Source organism: Lagenorhynchus albirostris, chromosome 6 (genome assembly GCF_949774975.1).
Source record: "Lagenorhynchus albirostris chromosome 6, mLagAlb1.1, whole genome shotgun sequence".
NCBI classification, from domain to species: Eukaryota; Metazoa; Chordata; class Mammalia; order Artiodactyla; family Delphinidae; genus Lagenorhynchus; species Lagenorhynchus albirostris.
This window is the reverse complement of record NC_083100.1, coordinates 121008428-121029502: the sequence shown is the minus strand read 5'-3', so window position 1 is coordinate 121029502 and position 21075 is coordinate 121008428. Positions and strand designations below refer to the sequence as shown.

The window sequence follows — 21075 nt, the reverse complement described above, 5'->3', positions numbered from 1 at the left end:
TAACTGCGAATAGATAATTTCAGCAATTTTATAGAGAGACCATGAAATTAATCCCTAAATTGTACTTTTTGGGTTTAACTTACTTTACAAAATCTGCAACTATTTTCAACACAATGTTTTATTACACACAGACTTCACTTATTCTCAGCAGCAGTTCCTACAATGAGCCTTTCAATGTTATCAAAAACAAGCCCTATTTCAGTGAGAAATGAGACATTTTATTTTTATAATCTGGGTGAAATTGTTGTGGGTAGACACCAAATAGTTATTTCTGTTTCCATATCTAAATTTGCTGCTACTTATTTGTATGTTTTTCTACTGCCGTTTACTGTTGATTTCTAAAGCTTCCTAGTCATCGTTATCTTTATTGTAGTAATCCAAGCTAAATGCGCAGCCAGAGGTAGAATCCACTGGGGTACCATCCATCAACATTGACTAGGTAGGGCTCAGCGCATAAATAAGTAAACCAATTTTTTTTTTTAATTTACAAAGTGAAAGGTATTAGCAATATTGCAAGTTAAAGGCTACAATTTTAGGAGGAGGTTCTAATGTTTAACTTCCTGAAACCTTTTAAAATTTTCAGTACAGGAATGAAAATGTTTGAAAGCCTTGTAAATGCTCGTAGAAGTTTCAGTTAAACACTGTAGAATTTTCCTACCTGTTGTTGCATAAATGATATAGAAAATATTTTTCTATGGACAAAAGATTGAAACTGTTAACTTCTTTTGCTTCATTGTTTAAAAAGGAAAAAATGATATTTGTATGTCTTTCATGCTGTAAAGAAATGAATGTACCTTTCAGATGTTATTAGAATTAAGACTCGATTCTAAGGATACTCTCTTTGTTTAAAAAAAAGTTAGCAAGGGATTGAAAAGGAAAGGAAGAGTGTTTTCCACTTCGTTATACAAAATGCAATTTTAGAAGAAAAATGTAATTTTCTTTATAAATAAGAGCAATCATTATTGAAGTATATTTCAATATTTCAAATACCTTCTTTTTCACTTTGCTTTGTGTTAACTCTAGAAATTTTCAAAAAAATGTGTGCATACTGTTTTTAAGTGTAAAATAATTGAATTCTAGACTTCTGGAGTGTGTTAGGGGTACATGTGTTTGAGGGTAAGCGTTCTGCTCCGTGCGTTTACCGTGAAGGAAAGTTCTCAGGCTTTGTCACAGCCGCAAATGAGGACAGCACTCTGAGCGTGTGACTTCGGTGAAGCCAGAAAACCGTGCCTAAGTGTCACCACAGTAAATATGTGCAGAGGCCCTGACAAATAAATGGTTTGCTTTCTGTTCTCAGTATCTTGGACAGGTAAGACCACTGAGCCCAACTCTGACGTGTAACGGTGGTGTCTTGTATGGTTAAGGGCTTATTAATTTAGCGGAACAGAAGACAGAAAAAGCCCTACATTATAAACCAGCAAAATTTGTTCAGCAGTTTCTCTGAAAGGTAGTATTTATTATTCATCACGCACTAAGCTTGGCTCAGTGGGGCCTTTGTTATGTTGACTCCTACTTCCATCCCTCCAACTTAAAAAAAAAATTAATGATCTCCCTTTACGGTAGAGTCTTTGTGAAGTAAGGTAATCTTTTCCTTCATTGACTTTTGTTACAGTTGTTGAAGGATTAAAATCAGGCCCCCTCAACCCTGAGAGTTTCCAAAATTTAGCAACTACTGCTGCTGATAATCGTAACTAAAATGTCACATTGCTACATGAAGTTACCACCATGAAGCCGTCAAGGAGACTCAGCCCTACTTACAATCTTGGACTGAAAGAGGTGCTGATTTGTGGTTTCACTAAATCCACTGTAGTCACACTTGAACCCGTTTTACCTTTTATTGAAAGAAGCTTTTTCGTTTCTACTCCTGAATTTTTTGCCTTCCTGAGCAGGAAAATTTCAACCCAATTCTGGGAGTCTCTGGCACTTATCTTTTCCCACCCTTCAGTTAGTTGACAAGATTATTCATGCTTGCTTGTGTTCTGTAGAGTAGGTCAGATTTCAATGCTGAAATTGATTTCTTGAATTTCAAACAGCACTTTATTTCATGCTTACTACTGACTTAATTTATACATTTAAAGGTAAAATTTATCCCAGGAGTTTTGTAAATATGGAAAAATACAATGGATTAGCATGTAGAACTCATTGGATTGGACCCAAGTTTAAATGCTTTATGATCTCTTGATCATTTGATATTTAAAAGGTAACTTGTGTGATTTTAGCTTCGCCACTTTTTTGTAATTTATTTAGTACAATAAAGGCTACCCAGTTGATAGTCTTGCTGGACTCTGAGTTCTCTCAGCTAGCTTCAGCCAAGTTTGGTTCACTGTAACCATTCTGCTTTGCATTTTTGTACATTACTTGAACACCTGGAAACCCATCTGTTTGGTTTTGAGTTGTATTAGGCGTTATTTAAGTCAGTGCTTCATCACCAGTAAGTTGAAGGGGGCAAAGTCCTGACACTTCGAATACATGTTGAGGGGCAGGATTTAAGAGACTAAAAGTTTACATTAAGCTGTTTTCATTTTCTGTCATTAGCATATTTCTGCTTAGGCAAATAAAAGCTGTCCAGCCCGGTGTTCCTGTAGCGTCAGGAAGTTGCAGTTACAATCCATATGGCAATCTTTTCAAATAAGAAAAGCTAGTCTTTATTTTCTACAGTGTAGGCTTAATTTTAGGACAGATAGTTTACTATAGACTCATCAATGATATTTTTAAGTAGTAGTTTTAAAAATATTTCTATGTAGAGGCTGTTTTAATTTGGGAATTTTTTTTCTTGTAACAGGTGCTATATGTAAATATGAAGGGCAAAAAGTCATTTAGTTAAAAGTCTCGTTTATTTCCTAATTAAATTATGATTTTACATATGTGCTGCCATTTCACGTTTGATTGTACTGAACTAAATAGAATTAGCCTCTTAATTTTTTAAATTCTCTTTCCCTGTTTCACAAAAATAGCTCTTTCCATATGGTTTCCCATAGTTAGGAGACAAAGAAGCTTAGGGTTCACTTAAAATGTTTAAGCTTGAATTTGGTCAATACTGGATAATTTGAAATCATCACTATGCATTTGTCACTGCAGCTTACTGTGTGCTTGAAAGGCCTTGTGGATTTGTCTTAATTTCAGTGAAAAATTAGAATTCCTGCAATGAGTTTCATGTAAAAAAAAAAACTATGAAGACTGACAGCAAACAGGATAAAAATGTTGGTTTGCATTAAAACTGTTTTAACCCTAAGAGCAGTTTATGTTATGAAATGCTATTATTATACATATTTTGTTGGCCATAATTCATTTCGATTGAGAACTAGTTGTTCAGGTTCAAACGTGAAAAAACTCTAGCTGTGACTTTAAATTGTTCAACTGCAAAATAAAGATGTGCTTTAGTAATTTAAGTATAGGAGTTTTGAAGATTATTCTATGGGAGTTTTTGTTGTTGGGCTTTTCAGACAGTGGTTCGTTTTTTCCATTAGTGGGTGATTATAAGAGACTAGGAGAATGCGAAATGCAAAATTTATTTCTAGAATTACTCACACAGTGGCTGTGTTTGGGGGTGGGTGGGTCAGTCGGGAACTAAAGGGGATTTAGAAGGTTAAAGAATGTCTGATGAGAAGCTCCTCCTTCACTGTGGCCACTGCGGGATTCCTCTTCTCCCAGCCCCAGCCTCTCTACTCTGGTATTCCTACCCTAAGACCTTGTCAGTCAAGGTAAAGGACCTCTCTTCATGTGTCTGAAGCCCACTTGCCTCATACCTTCCCCAAGTGCAGCTAGGCATGCCATCTGTCATCTGTAAGAAAATTTCTTGGCGAAAATGATGTTTAATTTTGTATCTAGAAATAAATTAAGGCAAAAGTAAATGCCATGCCTCTAACGTACATGATACTAAAACTTCAAACAGTATAAGGAAGACTCAGGAGTTGTGAAAGCCTCTTTCCCATGCCCCGCCCCTAAGAATAGTACCCCCTCGTGCAAATATTTTCACTAATCATTGCAAGTCTACACATAGGGTCAGTTTCTAGCAGAAGGATTGCTAAGCATTGGGCACCTGCCTTTTTAAATGTGAATAGTTGCTCTCAGAGAAGATTATATCACTTTATGCTTCCACCAAACATAAGAATGTCTGTTTCCCCACATTCTGATTAGGACTGATATCAAACTTCATTTATTTGCTCATCTCATGAAAGAAATATCTTATTTTGACATACATTTTATTTAGAAAGAGGTTGGATAGATTTTCATATCTTTATTGATCTCTTGTATTTCTTGTTCTCTAAATTCCATATCGATATCCTTTGCTCACTTTTACATCAGGTTGTTTAATGTTTTATTTGCATGAGATGTTGGAAATTAAATTAGTCATTTGACAGTCATACGTGTTGCACGACCTGTTTCACATGGTGTTCTTTGTCTTTTGACTATTTTTATTTGGGACTGATGGGTATGACGATATTTTTAATACTTTTATAAAACAAATGTATCAATCTGCACCTTTAAGACTTCTGAATTTGGAGCATACTTGCAAAAGCTTTACTCTCATTCCTACTAACATTCTATCTGTGACTGAAGCTTTCTTAAGCACCATCCAAATAACCTACCAGTATCCTGCACTCTGCTTTCTGCTCTTGTCCCCTGCTTGCCACCACTGACCGCTCTTAATTATGCCAGAGTTCTGCTAGTTCCACCAAGCACGTTGTAAGCTTACTAAAACCAGCTGTGTTTATTTGCTAACCTACATATGCAAATTTACTTATCTTCATTATATCATTTAATTATATGTTACATAAGCCAATGAAACGTGCGTGTGAAAAGAAAAAGGGTCACATTTTTCCAAAGGCTTTATACAGGTGTCATTAATACTTTCTCAAAGTCTGAAAAGTGGTATGAACAAGACAATTATGAGAGACTAACAGAAAAAAATCGATATACTTGGGGTCTGTTTTTTGCAACAGACTAAGGGATTATAATTGGGCTCAAACACAAATGTATTCTTAGAGCCGGGCATGCACATAGCCCCGTGCAGACGAGTGGCCTTCGAGATTCCCAGAAATGTGTCAGCTTTCCAGAGCCCCTCTGCACATCTGACTCCCCAGCTTTTCATTTTGAGCTCTGAGTTAGGTCAAAGAAAGTAACAGTTCTCTGGGAATGGGCTTTGAAGGAGTCCTGACTGTTCTGCCCCCTCAAGTGACCCTTTGGCTGCTGGTTTCAAGGCTGCAGACGAACTGGGGAGAGCAAGCTGAGACCCAGGCCCATTAAAATGCTGCAAAACTCATTGCTCTTACCAACATTTAGCTATGTTCCTTGAGTAAACACCTCTGGATTGTTGCAAGCTTTTGCTTAATATCCAGAGTTCGAAAAAGTTAATTCTGACCATGTGTTTTGGACTTTTGGTTGCTTTTCTGGATCTTCCAAGGTCCCTACTCTGCCGTTTTCACGGACTGCACTTAACCCCTTTGCCTTCAGACTCCTGGTCTTTCAACACATTCACCCAACTGTGTTCTGATTGACTTCTGGCTGTTGCCAGGAACCAGATCCACCCTCTGAGGATAAAGATTTGCTACCACTGCGAAGATCCAGAAGCCTGTGAAGTAGTTTCCACCTAAACTCACAGCTTCACCTCCCACTGCTTTCTCAGGCATTATCAGCACGAGAAATGAGGTACAAAGCCCCTGAACTGCAACTGCCCACCACTGCATTTGACCCTCACAACTGTGTCTCCATTTTACAGACGAGGAGTTAAAACTCACTTTATTCCTTGGAAGTTAAGTAGCTAGTGTGTCTAGGAGGTGTCTGACTCTACAGCCAAAGTTAATATTCTTTGAGAGAAACTATTTTTAAGAGAACAGTACCAACTTACATGTTTGAAAAATCATTGTCATAACTTGGACCTCATATTTCTAAACCAATTTTTGGAAAATAGGCATTTAAAATGTGACGATTCTCTCTTTAAAGGAAATTTGAGGTTTGGTTTACTTTTAACAAAACTAAATTCAAATTTTTTTGTGTATTTGGTTTATGTAAAATTAAATGAAATTCTCTTATGTATTGAACTAGGTGTAGAATCACAGGTTTTAAGATCTGGAAGAGATCTCAGGAAGCATCTGTTCTAATTAACTCATTTTATTTTATTTTTTTTAAAAGATGTATTTATTATTTATTTTTGGCCGTGTTGGGTCTTAGTTGCGGCACGCGGGATCTTTGTTAAGGCATGCGGGACTTTCATTGCGGCACAGGCTTCTCTCTAGTTGTGGTGTGGCAGTTTTTCTCTCTCTAGTTGTGGCACGTGGGCTCTCTAGTTGAGGTGCACGAGCTCAGTAGTTGTGGTGAACAGGCTTAGTTGCCCCGTGGCATGTGGGATCCTAGTTCCCTGACCAGGGAATCAAGCCCGCGTCCCCTGCATTGGAAGGCGGATTCTTTACCACTGGACCACTAGGGAAGTCCCAAATTACCTCATTTTATAGACCAGAAAACTAATGCCAGGAAAGATGGATGCTTGTCAAGTGAATTCATGGCAGGGTAGTCACCACTGGTCTTTCTACTATGTGGTCTCCTGATAGCTTGGCGGGTCCTGGAATCACACAACAGTCACAGGTGCGGGTCAGTCATGTAAGGGCCACGAAGGACTCTGAGGCCCCACCCCAGACTTAACCTTGCAACAAGATCCCCAGGTGACTCACGTGCACTTAACATCTGGGCGCTGAGCCGTGGCTCCTCCCCTCTTCTTAAGTCTCTCAGTCCCTCGTGGTTTCACTGTTGGGCAAACCCAATGGGAGAATGTTTTCACTTCCGCCTCTCTGTTGCTCAATGGCAGGAACTTGCCTGGAGCCATCCAGGGTTTCCTGAAATTTTTTTTTCCTAGCAGAATGAAGAACGTGCGTCCGCCACCAGATCAGCAGGGCTCTGTTCCAGATAATTCTGAACAAAATGATACATGAAGTATGGATTCATGGAACATGAATGCTTAGGTCTATTGTCCTGAATCTCCAGAAGTAGGGAGAAGCCTGGCTTTGTGCTCTGGAGAAGGGAGTGACTTGTCTCCAGTTTATCTTGCATCTCCCTTCTCTGCACACCTCTACCCCAGCCCTCCCCCATTCTTTTAAGGTGTCCTTCAATTAGTCTATGTGGTTAATACTTCAGTGTGAATTAGTTTTAAGCTCTTACACGTGCCAGGAATACTTGCATGGAGAGAAAGGGTGAACTTTCAGACATGAGATTCTGGCTCAGGAAAGATTTAGCTGGGTAAAGGGAGCCATCCAAGAGTGTACAACCAGGCCCAGGCCACCGCCCTGTTCCAGGAGCCCCCATCTCCCACTGTCAGCGCAGGGATCTTTGTTCCTTGGTCTATAACTTTTATATTTTATGTAGTGTTGTGTGCTTCCAAAAACATTTTCAGTTGACTTATTTTATGTAAGTTTCATAACTACCCTCTTAGGAAGGTGGTATCATCCTCATTTTACAGACTTAAAGTTATTTTGGATTTTTTAGCTTCTGAACTGAAGTCTAGACTGCAGTATGCTAATAAAACTCTGTCTTAGTGGTGCTTCCTGATTTTTTTTTTTTTTAATTTATCTTACTTGTGTGCATTCTTGACTAGTCAGTGCTCTCCTGATCCAGTGTCTGGAAAACAAGTTATTCCTGATTCCCGCTCTCTCAAGGGTCTTTTCTTTTTTTTTTTTTAATTTTTTTCTTTTTTCTTTGTGTGTGTGTGTGTGTGTGTGTGTGTGTGTGCGGCTTAAAATAACAACAAGTATTTATTATTGCTTACAGTTTCTGTGGGACAGGAGATAGGTGGTTCTGACTCAGCCACAGTTGCATATTGGTGGGGACTTTGTCATATGAAGGCTTAAAGGACTCGGAGGATCCAGTGCAACATGACTCACCTACACACCTGGCAAGTGGGTGCTGGCTGTTGGTGGGAGGCCTCAGGTCCTCTCCATCCAGGTGGCTACACAGGGCTTCTTGAGTGTCTTCGTGACATGGTGGCTGCTGTCCCCCACAGTGAGCAATCTGAGAGGGCAAGGCAGAAGGGCACTGTCATTTATGATGGCAGTCACACACCATCACTTCTGCAATGTTCTACTAATCAGCAAGGGTCTTCTCAGTGGAGGCTTGTGGAAGCAGGGCCCCTTCAGCCTCCAGGAGGACTGACTCTCATACTCGAATTCTCTCTGCTTCACTCCGCTCAGAATGCCTCAGCATGAATGGCCCCACCCGTGTGGACCAGTTCAGACAAGCTGGCTGAGAAAGTAAAGGAGCTTGGAAATCAAGGGGAGAGGGTTTTGCAGACTTGGGACCAATGTCCTCAGTTATTTAAAGGGCTGTGGTGTGGGGACTTCCCTGGTGGCACAGTGGTTAAGAATCCGCCTGCCAGTGTAGGGGACACAGGTTTGAGACCTGGTCAGGGAAGATCCCACATTACGCGGCGCAACTAAGCCCGTGCGCCACAACTACTGAGCCTGTGCTCTACAGCCCATAAGCCACAACTACTGAGCCTGCGTGCCACAACTACTGAGGCTGCGTGCCACAACTACTGAGCCCGCACACCTAGAGCCCCTGCTCCGCAACGAAGAGTAGCCCCCGCTTGCCGCAACTAGAGAAAGCCCGCGCACAGCAACCAACACAGCCAAAAAAAAAATTTTAATTAATTAATTAATTAAAAATAAAGGGCTGTGGTGTGAAAGAGGGGCCATGTTGTTTCTTGTGGGCAAAAGTGGATTTACCGTGAAGATAATCAGCTTTAAGCTTTAGAGCTCCTGACTTGTATGGGCCTCTTCCAAGACCCTGTATCTCACTCTACTTTCAATCTTTAAATCTGCCTTATTTCACTTAAGCCTCCCCTCCCCCCACCAATTGTATTAAATGATTTTCAGAACTAATAAAACCTGTATCTACCCCTTTCTGTGACTCCAGAGAGAGCAAACCAGGACCTAAAATAGGAGTGGAAATCTAGGGTGAGGATGTTAGTTCAATAGAGGAAAATCTTTCCATGGCCAGGACTGTTCCACCAAAAGTGGGTTATTCTAGTAGGCACTTTCGATACCTTACCCACAGCCATTCTTCCTAACAACACGCCCTGCTTCCTGCTAATACAACTTGGATCTGCTCAAGAAGTTAAGGGTGAGCCCTTAATCTCAGAGGGAGCAGGCCCTTCCCCAAACCCCAAGTGTGAATTATAATTGGTCTAAACCAGTTATGGTATTCTCTCTCCCTGTGGCCAGTGTGGGCAGGTAATCCCATTCTCATCAATGAGACAGGGCGTGGGGGGACTTCCTTCCCTGAATTAAAGACAAGGCTTCGCTGGGAATTCCCTGGCGGTCCAGTGGTTAAGACTCGGTGCTTTCACTGCCGTGGCACGGGTTTGATCCCTGGTCAGGGAACTAAGATCCCGCAAGCCTCGCAGCACAGCCAAAAAAAAAAAAAGCTTCGGGAAGAGAAGATCTTTTCCCCTTTCCCTTTCATTTCTGAAACTCAGATAGGGGAGCTGATGATACTGCAGCCCTCTTGTGGCCAGTAGGCTAGAAGCATAAAAACCAGAGTCAACATACTAAGGATGACAGAACAGAAAGAGTAACAGTTTAGGATCCTATTGGACTGTTGAGTTGAACCAATCTCTAGATTACTTATGTAAGAAAAATAGTCTACTTATTTTTTAAGCTACAGTTAATTGTATTCTCTATTTCTTGCAGCCAAGTGCATTATAACAATTCAGCTGTGTCCAAGGAGAGAGCCTTCTGTCTCTGGTGGAAGGCAGAGGGCTAATTCACCACAAAACAAGAATGTTGCAGAGGGTGTCTATGCCTGGGGGAGAGGATCGGGGGAGAGGATGAATTGTTAGGAGGAATAATCTTTCATGATTAGAGCACAAACAACCTCCTATGGCTTAGGCCCTTGGCTTGCATCCTCCAAGACTTCATATTTCCTTCAGCCTATAACCATATTTCTCAACCTATTTCTCTCACCCCACCCCACCCTTGACCGAGGTAGAAAAAAGGATGGAGCAGAGGACTGTTCCTCTAAACGGGTGTGCTAGGCAACAATTTAGGACAGTGAAGCTGGTTTATAAGCATTGAGAGAAAATGCTTCCATTGTTGGTCAGTAAACAGGAAAAGTACAATACAGCTCTCAGCCCTGACAGACTCGGTGCGTGGCACTCAAGACCAGACAGTTCTCAAACAGGGTAACCTAACCCCAGGGAGACATGAAGGGTTTCCACGGGGTACATGGCCCAGAGAGTTGGTTTTTTGTTTTTGTTTTTTTAACTCTTTACTATGGAAAAAATTCAAACCTGCACATAAAATGGACAGAATAGTTTAATGTACTTATCACCCACCTTCACCCTGTGGCCCTTTATTGTTCCATCTATACATGAGCCACACTCCCCTACCCCTGTGTCAGCATCATTGTCATCACTGCTTTTTTTTTAATTGGAGTATAGTTGATTTACAGTGTTGTGTTAATTTCTGCTGTACAGCAAAGTGACTTAGTTATATATTCTTTTTCATATTCTTTTCCATGATGGTTTATCACAGGATGTTGAATATAGTTCCCCGTGCTCTGCAGTAGGACCTTGTTGTTTATGCGTTCTGTATATAATAGTTTGCCTCTACTAATCCCAAATTCCCAGTCCAAGCTACCCCCTCCCCCCTCCCCCTAGGCAACCACAAGTCTGTGAGTCTGTTTCTGCTTCGTAGATAAGTTCGTTTGTGTCATATTTTAGATGCCACATATAAGTGATATCATATGGTATTTGTCTCTGTCTGACTTACTTCACGTAGTATGAGAATCTCTAGTTGCATCCATGTTGCTGCAAATGGCGTGATTTCATTCTTTTTTATGGCCGAGTCATTGCTTTTTTATGGAGCTAAATTTCAGAGATGAGCACGCGCAGTTCCTCTCACCCCTGTACATCCGTGCTGCTCCTCCCACGAGAAAGTGATGAAAATGTCTATAATTAGGATTGTAGTGATGGCTGCACGACTTTGTAAATACGCAAAAATCGTTGAAGTGTACACTTTAAATGGGGGAATCACATCTCAATAAAGCTATTTTTAAAAAGTAGAGAAAGAAAACTTCTCTAATACTATTAAAAGAAAAAAAATAGAGGTGGAATCTTGTTTCCGTCCCTTTTGAAAGGGGTCTGGCCTTCTGACTCGCTTTAATCGGTAACCCGCAACAGAAGTGACAGCGTATGACTTCTGGGCGTTGCCCTTACAGGCCTTAGAAGCTTCAGTTCTCACTCTTTGAGGGGCTCCAGCCACTTCAACTGCCCTACTCCAGACGCCCAAGAGAACTCAGCTGCTGCTGCTAAGAGCCACCCCAGCTGAGATGCCACACGGACGAGTGAAGGCCTTTGGGCAACCCCAGCTCCTGTGGCACCGCAGCCCCCAGCTGTGTCTCCCCAGACGATGGAGAGGGCTTGGGGTGGTGTGGGTTCAAAGGGGCAGCGCCAAACCCTAGGAAGGGCCCTTCTGCTTTCAGCCAGCAGGTCCTCCACTGAAGCCCTCGGAGCTTTGCCCAGGGCCCCGAAGCCCCTTCAGCTCGGCCCTGTCCTCTCTGACTTGTCGTCTCGGTCCCCCACGGCCCTTCCCTCTGCCCCCGCCCCCAGGCACCTCGCTCAACCGAGCAGGCCGGGCCCAGCAGGGGCGCGCCTTCACCTCCTTCAGGCCCTTCACTCCAAGGAGACAGACCTTCCTCCTTCCCTACGGGTCTGTGTAAGACCACCAGTCCTCACTCTGTCCCTGTCCCCCTTCTAGCTTTCTCTTTGTCATTTAGCAGGGCCTAACCCTAGTGCCCAACTCTAACCACGGATACTTAATAGGTGGTACTGAATCTTACTAACTGATGTCACTTACTTTCTGTCTCTCCTGTCAGCTCGGAAGGCGCATGAGGTCTCTTCGTGTGTCCTGTTTATCCATCGTATCTCCGCTGCCCAGTACACACCCTGGCCCATCGCGGGCACTGACCTGAATTCTCTGTAAGGAGAAAGGATGCAACGTTCTCCGTTAAATAGAAATCTCCTATTTCCCGTCCGCTTTCTTACCGTTCTTCATGCATCTGTTCACCGTCTCTGTCCCCACTAGAATACAGCCGGGCAGTAAATATTTGCCACGTGAATTAACATGTTGAAGGACTCCCGGGTACCGGGCTCCGGCAGAGCCGCTTTAAACCAGCCGCCAGAGCTCCGGCCGGGTCGGCATCGCCGCTTTAACCCGAGCATCTCCCCGCCCCGCAACTTCCGGGGCGGTGTCGTTGCCCATTTAAGAGCGGCGTTCCCCGCCCTCGGGGCGGAGCTTAGGGGCTCTAAGGGGCGGGCCGGCGGCCGGGGTCTGCGGGGATTAGTGCGGTGGGCGCGCCTCTGGCCGCCATTTCTCGGCGTCTCCCCGGAGCCGCCCCCTGGCGCTTCGCGTGGGTCTCTCTCCCCTCTCGTGGCTGCGGGTGGTCGCCGCCAGGTAAGCGCGCCGCCCTCCCGGCTCCTCACGCCCTCCTCGCCGGCGCCGGGGCTGCGGCCTCGCCCGGGACCCTTGGGCCGCCCGGCGCGAGGGGCGGGCGGGCGGCGGCCGGAGGGCCGGGCGCGGAGGGAGGGAGGCCGGGCCGGGCCGGGCCGGGCCGGGCCGGGCCGGGTATCCACCTGCGGGCGGACGTGGCCGCTCGGGGACGCACCGAGGGCCGGTCGCGACCGCGCTGGGCTGAAGCGCTCCGGGGGCGGACCGGCAGGTGTCCCGGGGTGGGGGTGGGGGTGGGGAAGGGGGCTCCGGGGACCCCCGCCCCCCACCTCGCGGCCGGCCCGGACGCCGGGCTCCGGGGGGGTCGGCTTTGGTGGTACCTGCCCTTACGGTTCTGCCGTCAGGGCAACCACACCCGAGTCTTTTAGACCGTTTGGCAGCATTTTAAGTGGATATTACATGTTTTTTCCAGAATTGGGGGAGGGCTTCCCGTCGCTCCGTTGCTGTCCTACTGACACAGTGGATGGTTTCACAGGCGCTGGTTGGCAGGGTTTTCTCGTTCTTTAGAAAACGACCTGTTTGCTCCGTCTGCTGAAGGCCTTCCTTGCAGACGCTCTCTGTGCTGGGATCACTGGGAGGGAGGGTGTCATTCCCCTGGTGGTGGTGAGTAAGCCTGACCCTGGTCAACTAGGGTTTGTGCTGAGCCAGAAAGCCGGTGCGGGAGCCGGCGCGTAGGGAAGGAAGCGTCCCGGGAGCGCTCCTTACCAGCTGCAAGCGGGCGCTCTTTCCTTGGTGGGGAGCAGTTGCCGACCTTGGACTGTGGCCATCGCTCACGTAGCAGAGTGTACACGAATCACGGCAGACTTTTGAGTTTTAGGTGTGTATTTAAAAAAGCCAAAACTTCAGTTAGGTGGTAAACGGACGACTTGAGTTTGCATGATTCCGATTGTAAAGGAAGCCCGCGTTAGTTCACAGCTGAGAAGTTAGACGTGATGGATTCAAAACTACTGTGTAAGAAATAGGCAAAACCCTACCACCCCGAAATCCCGTTGTATTATTTCGGACAAGCTCTTTACACAGCGCCTGATGCGCGTATTGCCGTGCTGGCTGGGCCGCCGTGGGGAGCGAGTCGGACTGGGTCCCTGTCCTTGTGTGTGGCTTAGTGGGGGAAACACCTAGTAAAATGGACAGACGGCGTGGCGTTTAATTGCAGGTCCCTCGAGTGTTATAAAGAGCGGACTAGGGCTGCTGCAAGGAGACCCAACTCAGGCGGCACGGGATGCTTTTCTGAGGAAGAGACACTTCCAAGCAGCCGTCTGAAGGTGGCTGTGCGAAGTAGGAGAGGGTCGGGGAGCTGGCGTGGAGAGGGCACCCAGAGAGCCGGAACAGCTGGGGGAAAGGCTGCACTTGCGGGCTCTCGGGCTGAGTGGAAGCCTGACCCGAGCGGGGCGAGCGCGAGGGTGGGCGCCTGAGGGTCCCGGCGGCGGGGAGCGAGGCCGGTAACGCTGGGTCCTTCACAGGGGTTGGCGGGGTGGCCGCTCAGAATCCGCTGTTGCGCCTCGAAGGAGGGGGCTGGGGAGGGTGGACGTGGGAGAACGGGTCGGCAATACATTTATTAAACTTCGGACGTGTTCGTATGTTGGTATTATGCAAGAACTGAGAACCGCCACAGGACCCTCTCCAGAGATAACCTTGCTTGAGTGTACATGTCCTCGTGCTTTTGTGTGTGGACAAGGTGTAAGAATATGTATATGTGTGCGCCCCACCCCAGTGTGGAGTAAACTATGCTCCTTTTTCTGATTTCATTTTTCACTTGTAGATTTTGTCAGTGTCTTTGTCAACTGTACTTTGAAAACAACTGTCATATGCCATTGTATGAACCATCATTTAACTACTTGCATGTTGATAGAGGTATTTAAAACTGTCTTAATCATGCCCTGAAAATTCTTGTTTCCGTAACTTGGAGCACATATGGGACATTCCTTTAGGCTGTGCTACTAGACATAGGACTGCTGGGTGAAAGGGTGCGCACATTAACACTTCTCATGTGTGCTGACTTCTTCCTCCAGGGGACGTGGTGTGAGAGTGGTTGTTGTTCACATACCCTTTGCAGTACTGGGTATCTAGGGTCTTTTAAATGATAGACAGTATCCTAGTTTTTTAATTTGGATTTGCTTGGTTACTGGTGAGGTTGAACATCTTTGTGATGAATATATATATATATATTTTTTTTGCGGTACGCGGGCCTCTCACTGCTGTGGCCTCTCCCGTTGCGGAGCCCAGGCTCCGGACGCGCAGGCTCAGCGGCCATGGCTCACGGGCCCAGCCGCTCCGCGGCATGTGGGATCTTCCCGGACCGGGGCACGAACCCGTGTCCCCTGCATCGGCAGGCGGACTCTCAACCACTGCGCCACCAGGGAAGCCCTGTAATGAATATTTTTATTGCATGTCATCTTTGAGACCTTGTTTCTTCATATCTTGTCTGTTCTTTCTCTTCTGGGTTGTTTATCTTCACAATTTGTGATAGTTCTTTATTAAACTGCCTATTAATCCTTCAAGAATTTTTTTGCGGAATTTCACCCTAATATTTGTTGTTTTCTAGTACTCATTTCTTTTACTTCTTTAGTCCATCTGAAATTTGTTTTCATGTAAGTGCTTTCATATTCTTTTATAAAAGAACCTGTTATTTGTGGCATGGAGTTTCATAGTTCAAAGTACATAGTTATTAAAATTATAAATAAGAAGGAAGTTGTGTTTTTCCTTAGCAGGTTAATTCTGCTTGTGTGGTGAGTCTATTTTTTTTAATTAATTAATTTTTGGCTACGTTGGGTCTTCGTTGCTGCGCGCAGGCTTTCTCTGGTTGCGGTGAGCGGGGCTACTTCTCCTTGCAGTGTGCGGGCTTCTCATTGTGGTGGCTTCTTTTGTTGTGGAGCACGGGCTCGAGGCGCGTGGGCTTCAGTAGTTGTGGCACATGGGCTCAGTAGTTGTGGCTCGTGGGCTCTAGAGAGCAGGCTCAGTAGTTGTGGCGCACGGGCTTAGTTGCTCCCCAGGGCTTGAACCCGTGTCCCCTGCGTTGGCAGGTGGATTCTTAACCACTGCGCCACCAGGGAAGTTCAGTGAGTCTATTTTTAAGGTGTAGGGTGTGGTGAAAGAAAACTTGTTTTATAATTCATGTACTTCCTAGGAACCATAAAGTTGTATTTCACTTTGAACTTTTTTTCCCTTAGAGAAAACTTTTTTGTTATGGAAAAACTCAGCATATACAGAAGTAGTCAGAAGAATATAATTAGCCTTCATGTGCCCATCAGCCTCAACAGTTGTTGGCCAGTTAGTTATCTGGCCAATTTGTGTCCTCTCTCTTCCCGCTTAACTGCCTTCCTTGTATTATTTTGAGGCGAATACTAGACATCACATCATTCTTCTGTAAATTTTTCAGGATGTATTTTTAAAAGATAAAGACTTTCTGTTTAAAACGTATCTTTAAAACCACTGTTTTATCCAAAAGAAAGTTGGCAGTACTTCCTTGATTATCATAAACAATCCAGTTAGTGTTCAGATGTGTGTGTGTGTAGTTGTGTCCTTAGGAAGTTCCGATGACAGCTATCATGGTTTTGCCAGTTTATCTGATTACATAGGAGTATGTGTACTTGTAAAATGAGGCTGTAATTCTCAATTGATAGCTACTGAATTTTTTTAAAATATGTTATTTATTTTAACACTTCAGCTTTTATTTTTATCATGTTTACAAATGCATCTATCTAGTTTACAGCATCAGCTGGTTATGCTAGACTTCTTATAAATTACATGTATAATAACAAATGCGTGACTTGAGAAAATATTTTAGTTTGAAATAATTTTAGATTTATGCTGAAGTTACAGTAGTACAGAGTTCCCATATACTTTTCACCTAGCTTCCCTCAATGATAACATCTGACAACCTAGAAGAATTTTTAGTTGAATTAGGATCTAAAAGTAGGCCCACACATGGTGATTTTTTGATATGTTTCAAGTCTCTTTGAATCTGCAATTTCCTTTGCCACTCTTTTTTTTTTACCCCTTTGCAATTTATTTCTTGAATATGCTGAATTAAGTTTTAAGAAACAAATTCATCGTGTGTGATTTATGTCAGACAAACGGTGTACACCGTATGTCTGACATAAATTTATGATTTATGTTGTATCTTCATTCAGCATCTTTTTAGCTGTGATCTTTGATAATTTCTTTCTTATCTGTGTAATGTGAGTTTTGCATGAATAGTCCTATGATGTAGTAGAAAGGCCAAGATTTGGAGTCAGAAAATCAGAATTTGAGCCCCTGTCTTCAGTATTTACTAAATAATGGACTTGGTCAGTGGTTTAATTTCTGTGACCCTTAGTTTGCTTATCAAAATAAGACAATATTATTTGGGGAGTTTTTCTGAGTACCCAGTAAGATTATTTACTGAACGTTTGTTGTACCTGATGATGAAATGTGCTGGGTGGCTACCTGTTCAAAGTAGGAATTGTGTCCTCAAGGAGCTTACAGTAGGGACCTCCCTGGTGGTCCAGTGAATAAGGCCCCACGCTCCCAACGCAGGGGGCTTGGGTTTGATCTCTGGTTGGGGAACTGGATCCCCGTGTGCATGCTGCAGCTAAGACCCGGCACAGCTAAGTAAATAAATAAATAATAAAAATAAATAAATGAATAAGTAAGTAAATTTTTAAAAAATTTAAAAAAAGGAGCTTACAATAAAGGAGATGGACATGTAAATGAATAATTAAAATCTGATTAGTGAGGCAGCAAAACATTTTCAAGGTTCAGTGAAAGTGTGATGATGGGAGTGACTGACTCTTTAGATGTCAGAATATTCCTCAGGGGAGGGTTAGGGGGAGTTAAGTTAACAGGAGTTAGGAGGGGTTCTCTGACATAGGGCGTTAGAGGTCTGCGGTGACAAGTGCGACGTTTGACAGGCCGCTGAAATGAGACTGGCCAGCAAGGTGCAAAGGGAGCAATGCCTGAAAAGAAACCTGGGGAGAAGGAGACTGGGGCCACACGTTACGTATGAGGGCTTTGTAAACTGAAAAGCTATCTGAAATTTTATAGTAATTTATAAATTACTATTAAATTTATAGAAATTTCATAGTAAAATTACAAAAATAATCATCTATTTCAAATATAATTCAAATATAAGTTTTTATCAAGTATTTTATTACAGATTTTAAATTGCTACTTAATAATAGCTAATCTGGTCAGAGAAGAAATGGAACTTCTTAGGATGGTTGTTATTATCAAAGGGCACCTTAGCGTATGGCATCGTCTCCTAATGTTTGTAGGGGTATTTGGCTGTTGTACATATAAATTACTGGCCCAAAAGACCTGTTGAACTTCATAAATGTTTGCCCTTCTCTTACCAGATTAGCTCCTTACAAAAAAGTCCAGAAAGTTTAGAAGTGCTGTGAGCCGTAGCCCTATTTTAGGTTAAGGTCTTGAAAAACTCAACTGAAGTAGCCAGTATTAATAATATTTTTTTCAAATTTACTTGACCAGATGCTCTTTTAATAACGCATCTCCTAGTGTCCACAGAACTTTACTAAATTACACCGTTTGTCTGACAGCCAATTGCGGGAGACCTCTGACACCTTTTCCTGTCTTTTGCAGTGACAAAATGCTGAGCTTCTTCCGCAGAACGCTCGGCCGCCGGTCGATGCGCAGACAGGCCGAGAGGGACCGGCTCCGCGAGGCCCAGCGTGCAGCCATGCACATCCCTGCGGCCGGGGACGCGAGGGCCGTCATCACCTGCCGAGTGTCCCTCCTGGACGGGACCGACGTCAGTGTGGACTTGCCGGTACAGTTTGCTGACTTGCACGTTCGTGCTGAGGTCATGTGCTTCTCTGGAGCTGCGGGGAGGGGCGGGGGATCAGGTCACTTGGGCAGGTGGGATCCACGCCTGCCGCACAGGTGCATGGATCAGGTGGCCTTCGATAGCTGGAGCGCTGGGACTTCTCTGGAATTAGTGGCACTTAACTGGAACTTTCAGATGTTAGGGCAGTTGCTGGTGTGAGTCGTCTGTGTGTGTGTTTGTGTGTTCTCCATGGTGGCAGTATGCCGTGTACTTCCCGGGGCTTTCTCACAGTCCTTGTTGAGCAGTTATTAAAGCAGTGAGAATCTTTGGGGACGATAATGATACTTACGTGGATACTGTAAGACGTTTAGTTCTCTGTATTTTTTTGTAGTTTTCAAAACACTCCTCACTTTCCTCAAAACAAATACTTCTTGCCCACTTCGGTGTGCTTGTAGACGTTTTAATGGAATGAAGTGAGGAAAAGGACTTTGTTCATACCCCTCAGCTCTGGCTGCCCATCTCTTTGTTCCCAAAGTAGTTTGCAGGGTAGGTTTTCCATACACTGTAATTTCAAGATTGGATGTTGTAATTATATTCACATTTTGGGGAGTTTTTTTTTGCAGTTATGAATAATCACAACTCACAGTGTGAAACAATCCAATATATCTGAAAGGAGTTAACTTATTCCTTGCAGGTCTCTTTTTTTGAGGGGAGGGGAGGTAGCTCTATGGGGGCTGTGGAGCTTCTTTCTGAGCTGTTTGCTAATACCAAATCTCTTTCTCATGTCTTTGCCCTGTATTAAAAGGTTTACGTGACTAAGCTGTAAAATGTGCAATTTGAGGTGTCATTGCATGTTCCACAGTGTCTTCCCTCCCTACAGACTCTTTTTAGTGCACACTCATTCACCCAAAATGCAATAAAAGACCCCATAGCGCGAAGCGGTAGCCTGGGTGCTGCAGTGGTGCATGGTCGGATGAGCCGTGGACGGCCTTAGACTCGCAGAGAGATGAAGGGACTGGGTAGTTTGTTTAAACGAATATTCTGATTAACTGAATAATTTAAAATGTACTAGGTATGTACATTTTACGTTTTTAAAATAATAGAATATGATAAAATGAAGACACAGGATATCTTGAAGTGTTTTGAAGTCATCTTTTTGAGTGTTTATTATATTTGTACATTAGACCGGGCATTTTCAGGGATTTTGACTTTGAAAGACTTTAATGCATTTAAATTTTCTTCCTGTAAGGGCTGCTTGAGGGTTTGATGTTCCAATATGTGCTCCTTTGTGAGGGTAGTTTTCATGTTCATTTATTTGATAAGTATCTCAAGAGTTCTGTGTACTGTTCCACTGAAATATGCTTAGGTATGTGGTGAAAAGCTTGAGATTGCTGTGTAGGAGAGTAGAAGGAAGTTTCTTATTACCTAATGTTGGAAGTATGAAGTCTCGAGGGTGTTGATGGAGAAGCTGACACCAGGAAAGTAGAATAAATGGCTAGTGACTGGTTTAGAATGCTTCCCCTTGCTTGGTGTGCTCAGTGAGGGCATGTGTGATACTCCATCAGGCCAGAAACGTTAGCCCGCCTTGCACGCACACGGCTGCAGTGAAAAAGCCAGGAGTTTTACATTTGTCTCTGTGCAGCCAGAGCAGTTGCCTTTTCAGCTCCGCAGGGGAAATCCTCGAGTTAATAAGCTAACTCTGGATGCTTGCGTGGATATAAAATGGGCATTGCCCTCCCAGCTAAACTGCCTTACTAAAGAAAATGGCCAGAAGAATAGTAATTTCTGGGAAGAAAAGTTTTTCTCTCTTCCTTTAATTTTTTAATACAAACTTATTTATTTATTTATTTATTTATTTATTTATTTATTTTTGGCTGCATTGGGTCTTTGTTGCCGCACATGGGCTTACTCTAGTTGCAGCAAGCGAGGGCTACTCTTTGTTGCAGTGCACGGGCTTCTCATTGTGGTGGCTTCTCTTGTTGCAGAGCATGGGCTCTAGGCACGTGGGCTCAGTAGTTGTGGCTCACGGGCTCTAAAGCACAGGCTCAGTAGTTGTGGTGCACGGTCTTAGTTGCTCCGCGGCATGTGGGATTTTCCTGGACCAGGGCTCGAACCCGTGTCCCCTGCATCGGCAGGCGGGCTCTCAGCCACTGCACCACCAGGGAAGCCCCAGGTTTTCCCTTTTTTTGATTTAGCTTCTCAGCCAGTCTAGTATGACTCTGAAAGAAGATTTAGAGTTGACGTTAGAAATTGAATGAAGCACATACTTATTTCCCATTGGGCTTAGCGTCAGTATTGATTGTGGCAAGCAGCCTGGAACTCAGATGATGGTCCAGGCAATATGCGAGGGATTATCTGTAGTTAAGTAGAGAAATCTAGATCTATATACTTCAAATTAATATACACTTAGTAGTAATGGTCATTTTCTTTCTTCCGTTCTCCTTTCCTCTCAAGATTGGGGGAGGAATTTAAATAACCTTCTACTTCCTTTTTTTTAAGGAATTAACGTAGTGAGAGTGCCTTTCAGTAAAGGATAAGAGCAAGGCATCAGGTAGAAATTTCTAATTATCTGGTTTTTAAACTTTCTCTTTGGAAATGCCATAGTAACTCCTTCGATTTATGAGCTTAGTATTGTTTAGTAAATAGCCTGTCTTGTAAAACTCTGTGTCTCCTAAGTTTTAAATTAATGGGAAATATTTGATTAACCATTAGATGATAATTTTTATATATCTACTTTGCTGATACAGATGCTGAAATCTTTAAATTATATAGACCATTGTATCTTAAAATAACTGAAAAAACATCCTGTGTTCACGAATT

General features: G+C 43.7%; 1 protein-coding gene across 8 annotated transcripts in view; it reads left to right on the top strand.

The window, feature by feature from the left end:
* EPB41L5 (erythrocyte membrane protein band 4.1 like 5) overlaps positions 1 to 21075 on the top strand; it is a 165473-nt gene that overhangs the window by 10681 nt on the left and 133717 nt on the right. For 2 of the 8 annotated variants that reach the window (XM_060153159.1, XM_060153154.1), the window contains exons 1-2: positions 5617 to 5649; positions 18072 to 18258. In XM_060153159.1, coding sequence (XP_060009142.1) covers positions 5645 to 5649; positions 18072 to 18258 — 192 coding nt within the window. In that variant the 5' untranslated portion in view covers positions 5617 to 5644. Of the gene's footprint in view, positions 1 to 5616; positions 5650 to 12335; positions 12441 to 18071; positions 18259 to 21075 lie in introns of those variants that run through there. The other 6 variants (XM_060153153.1, XM_060153160.1, XM_060153158.1 and 3 more) reach the window with 6 other exon arrangements.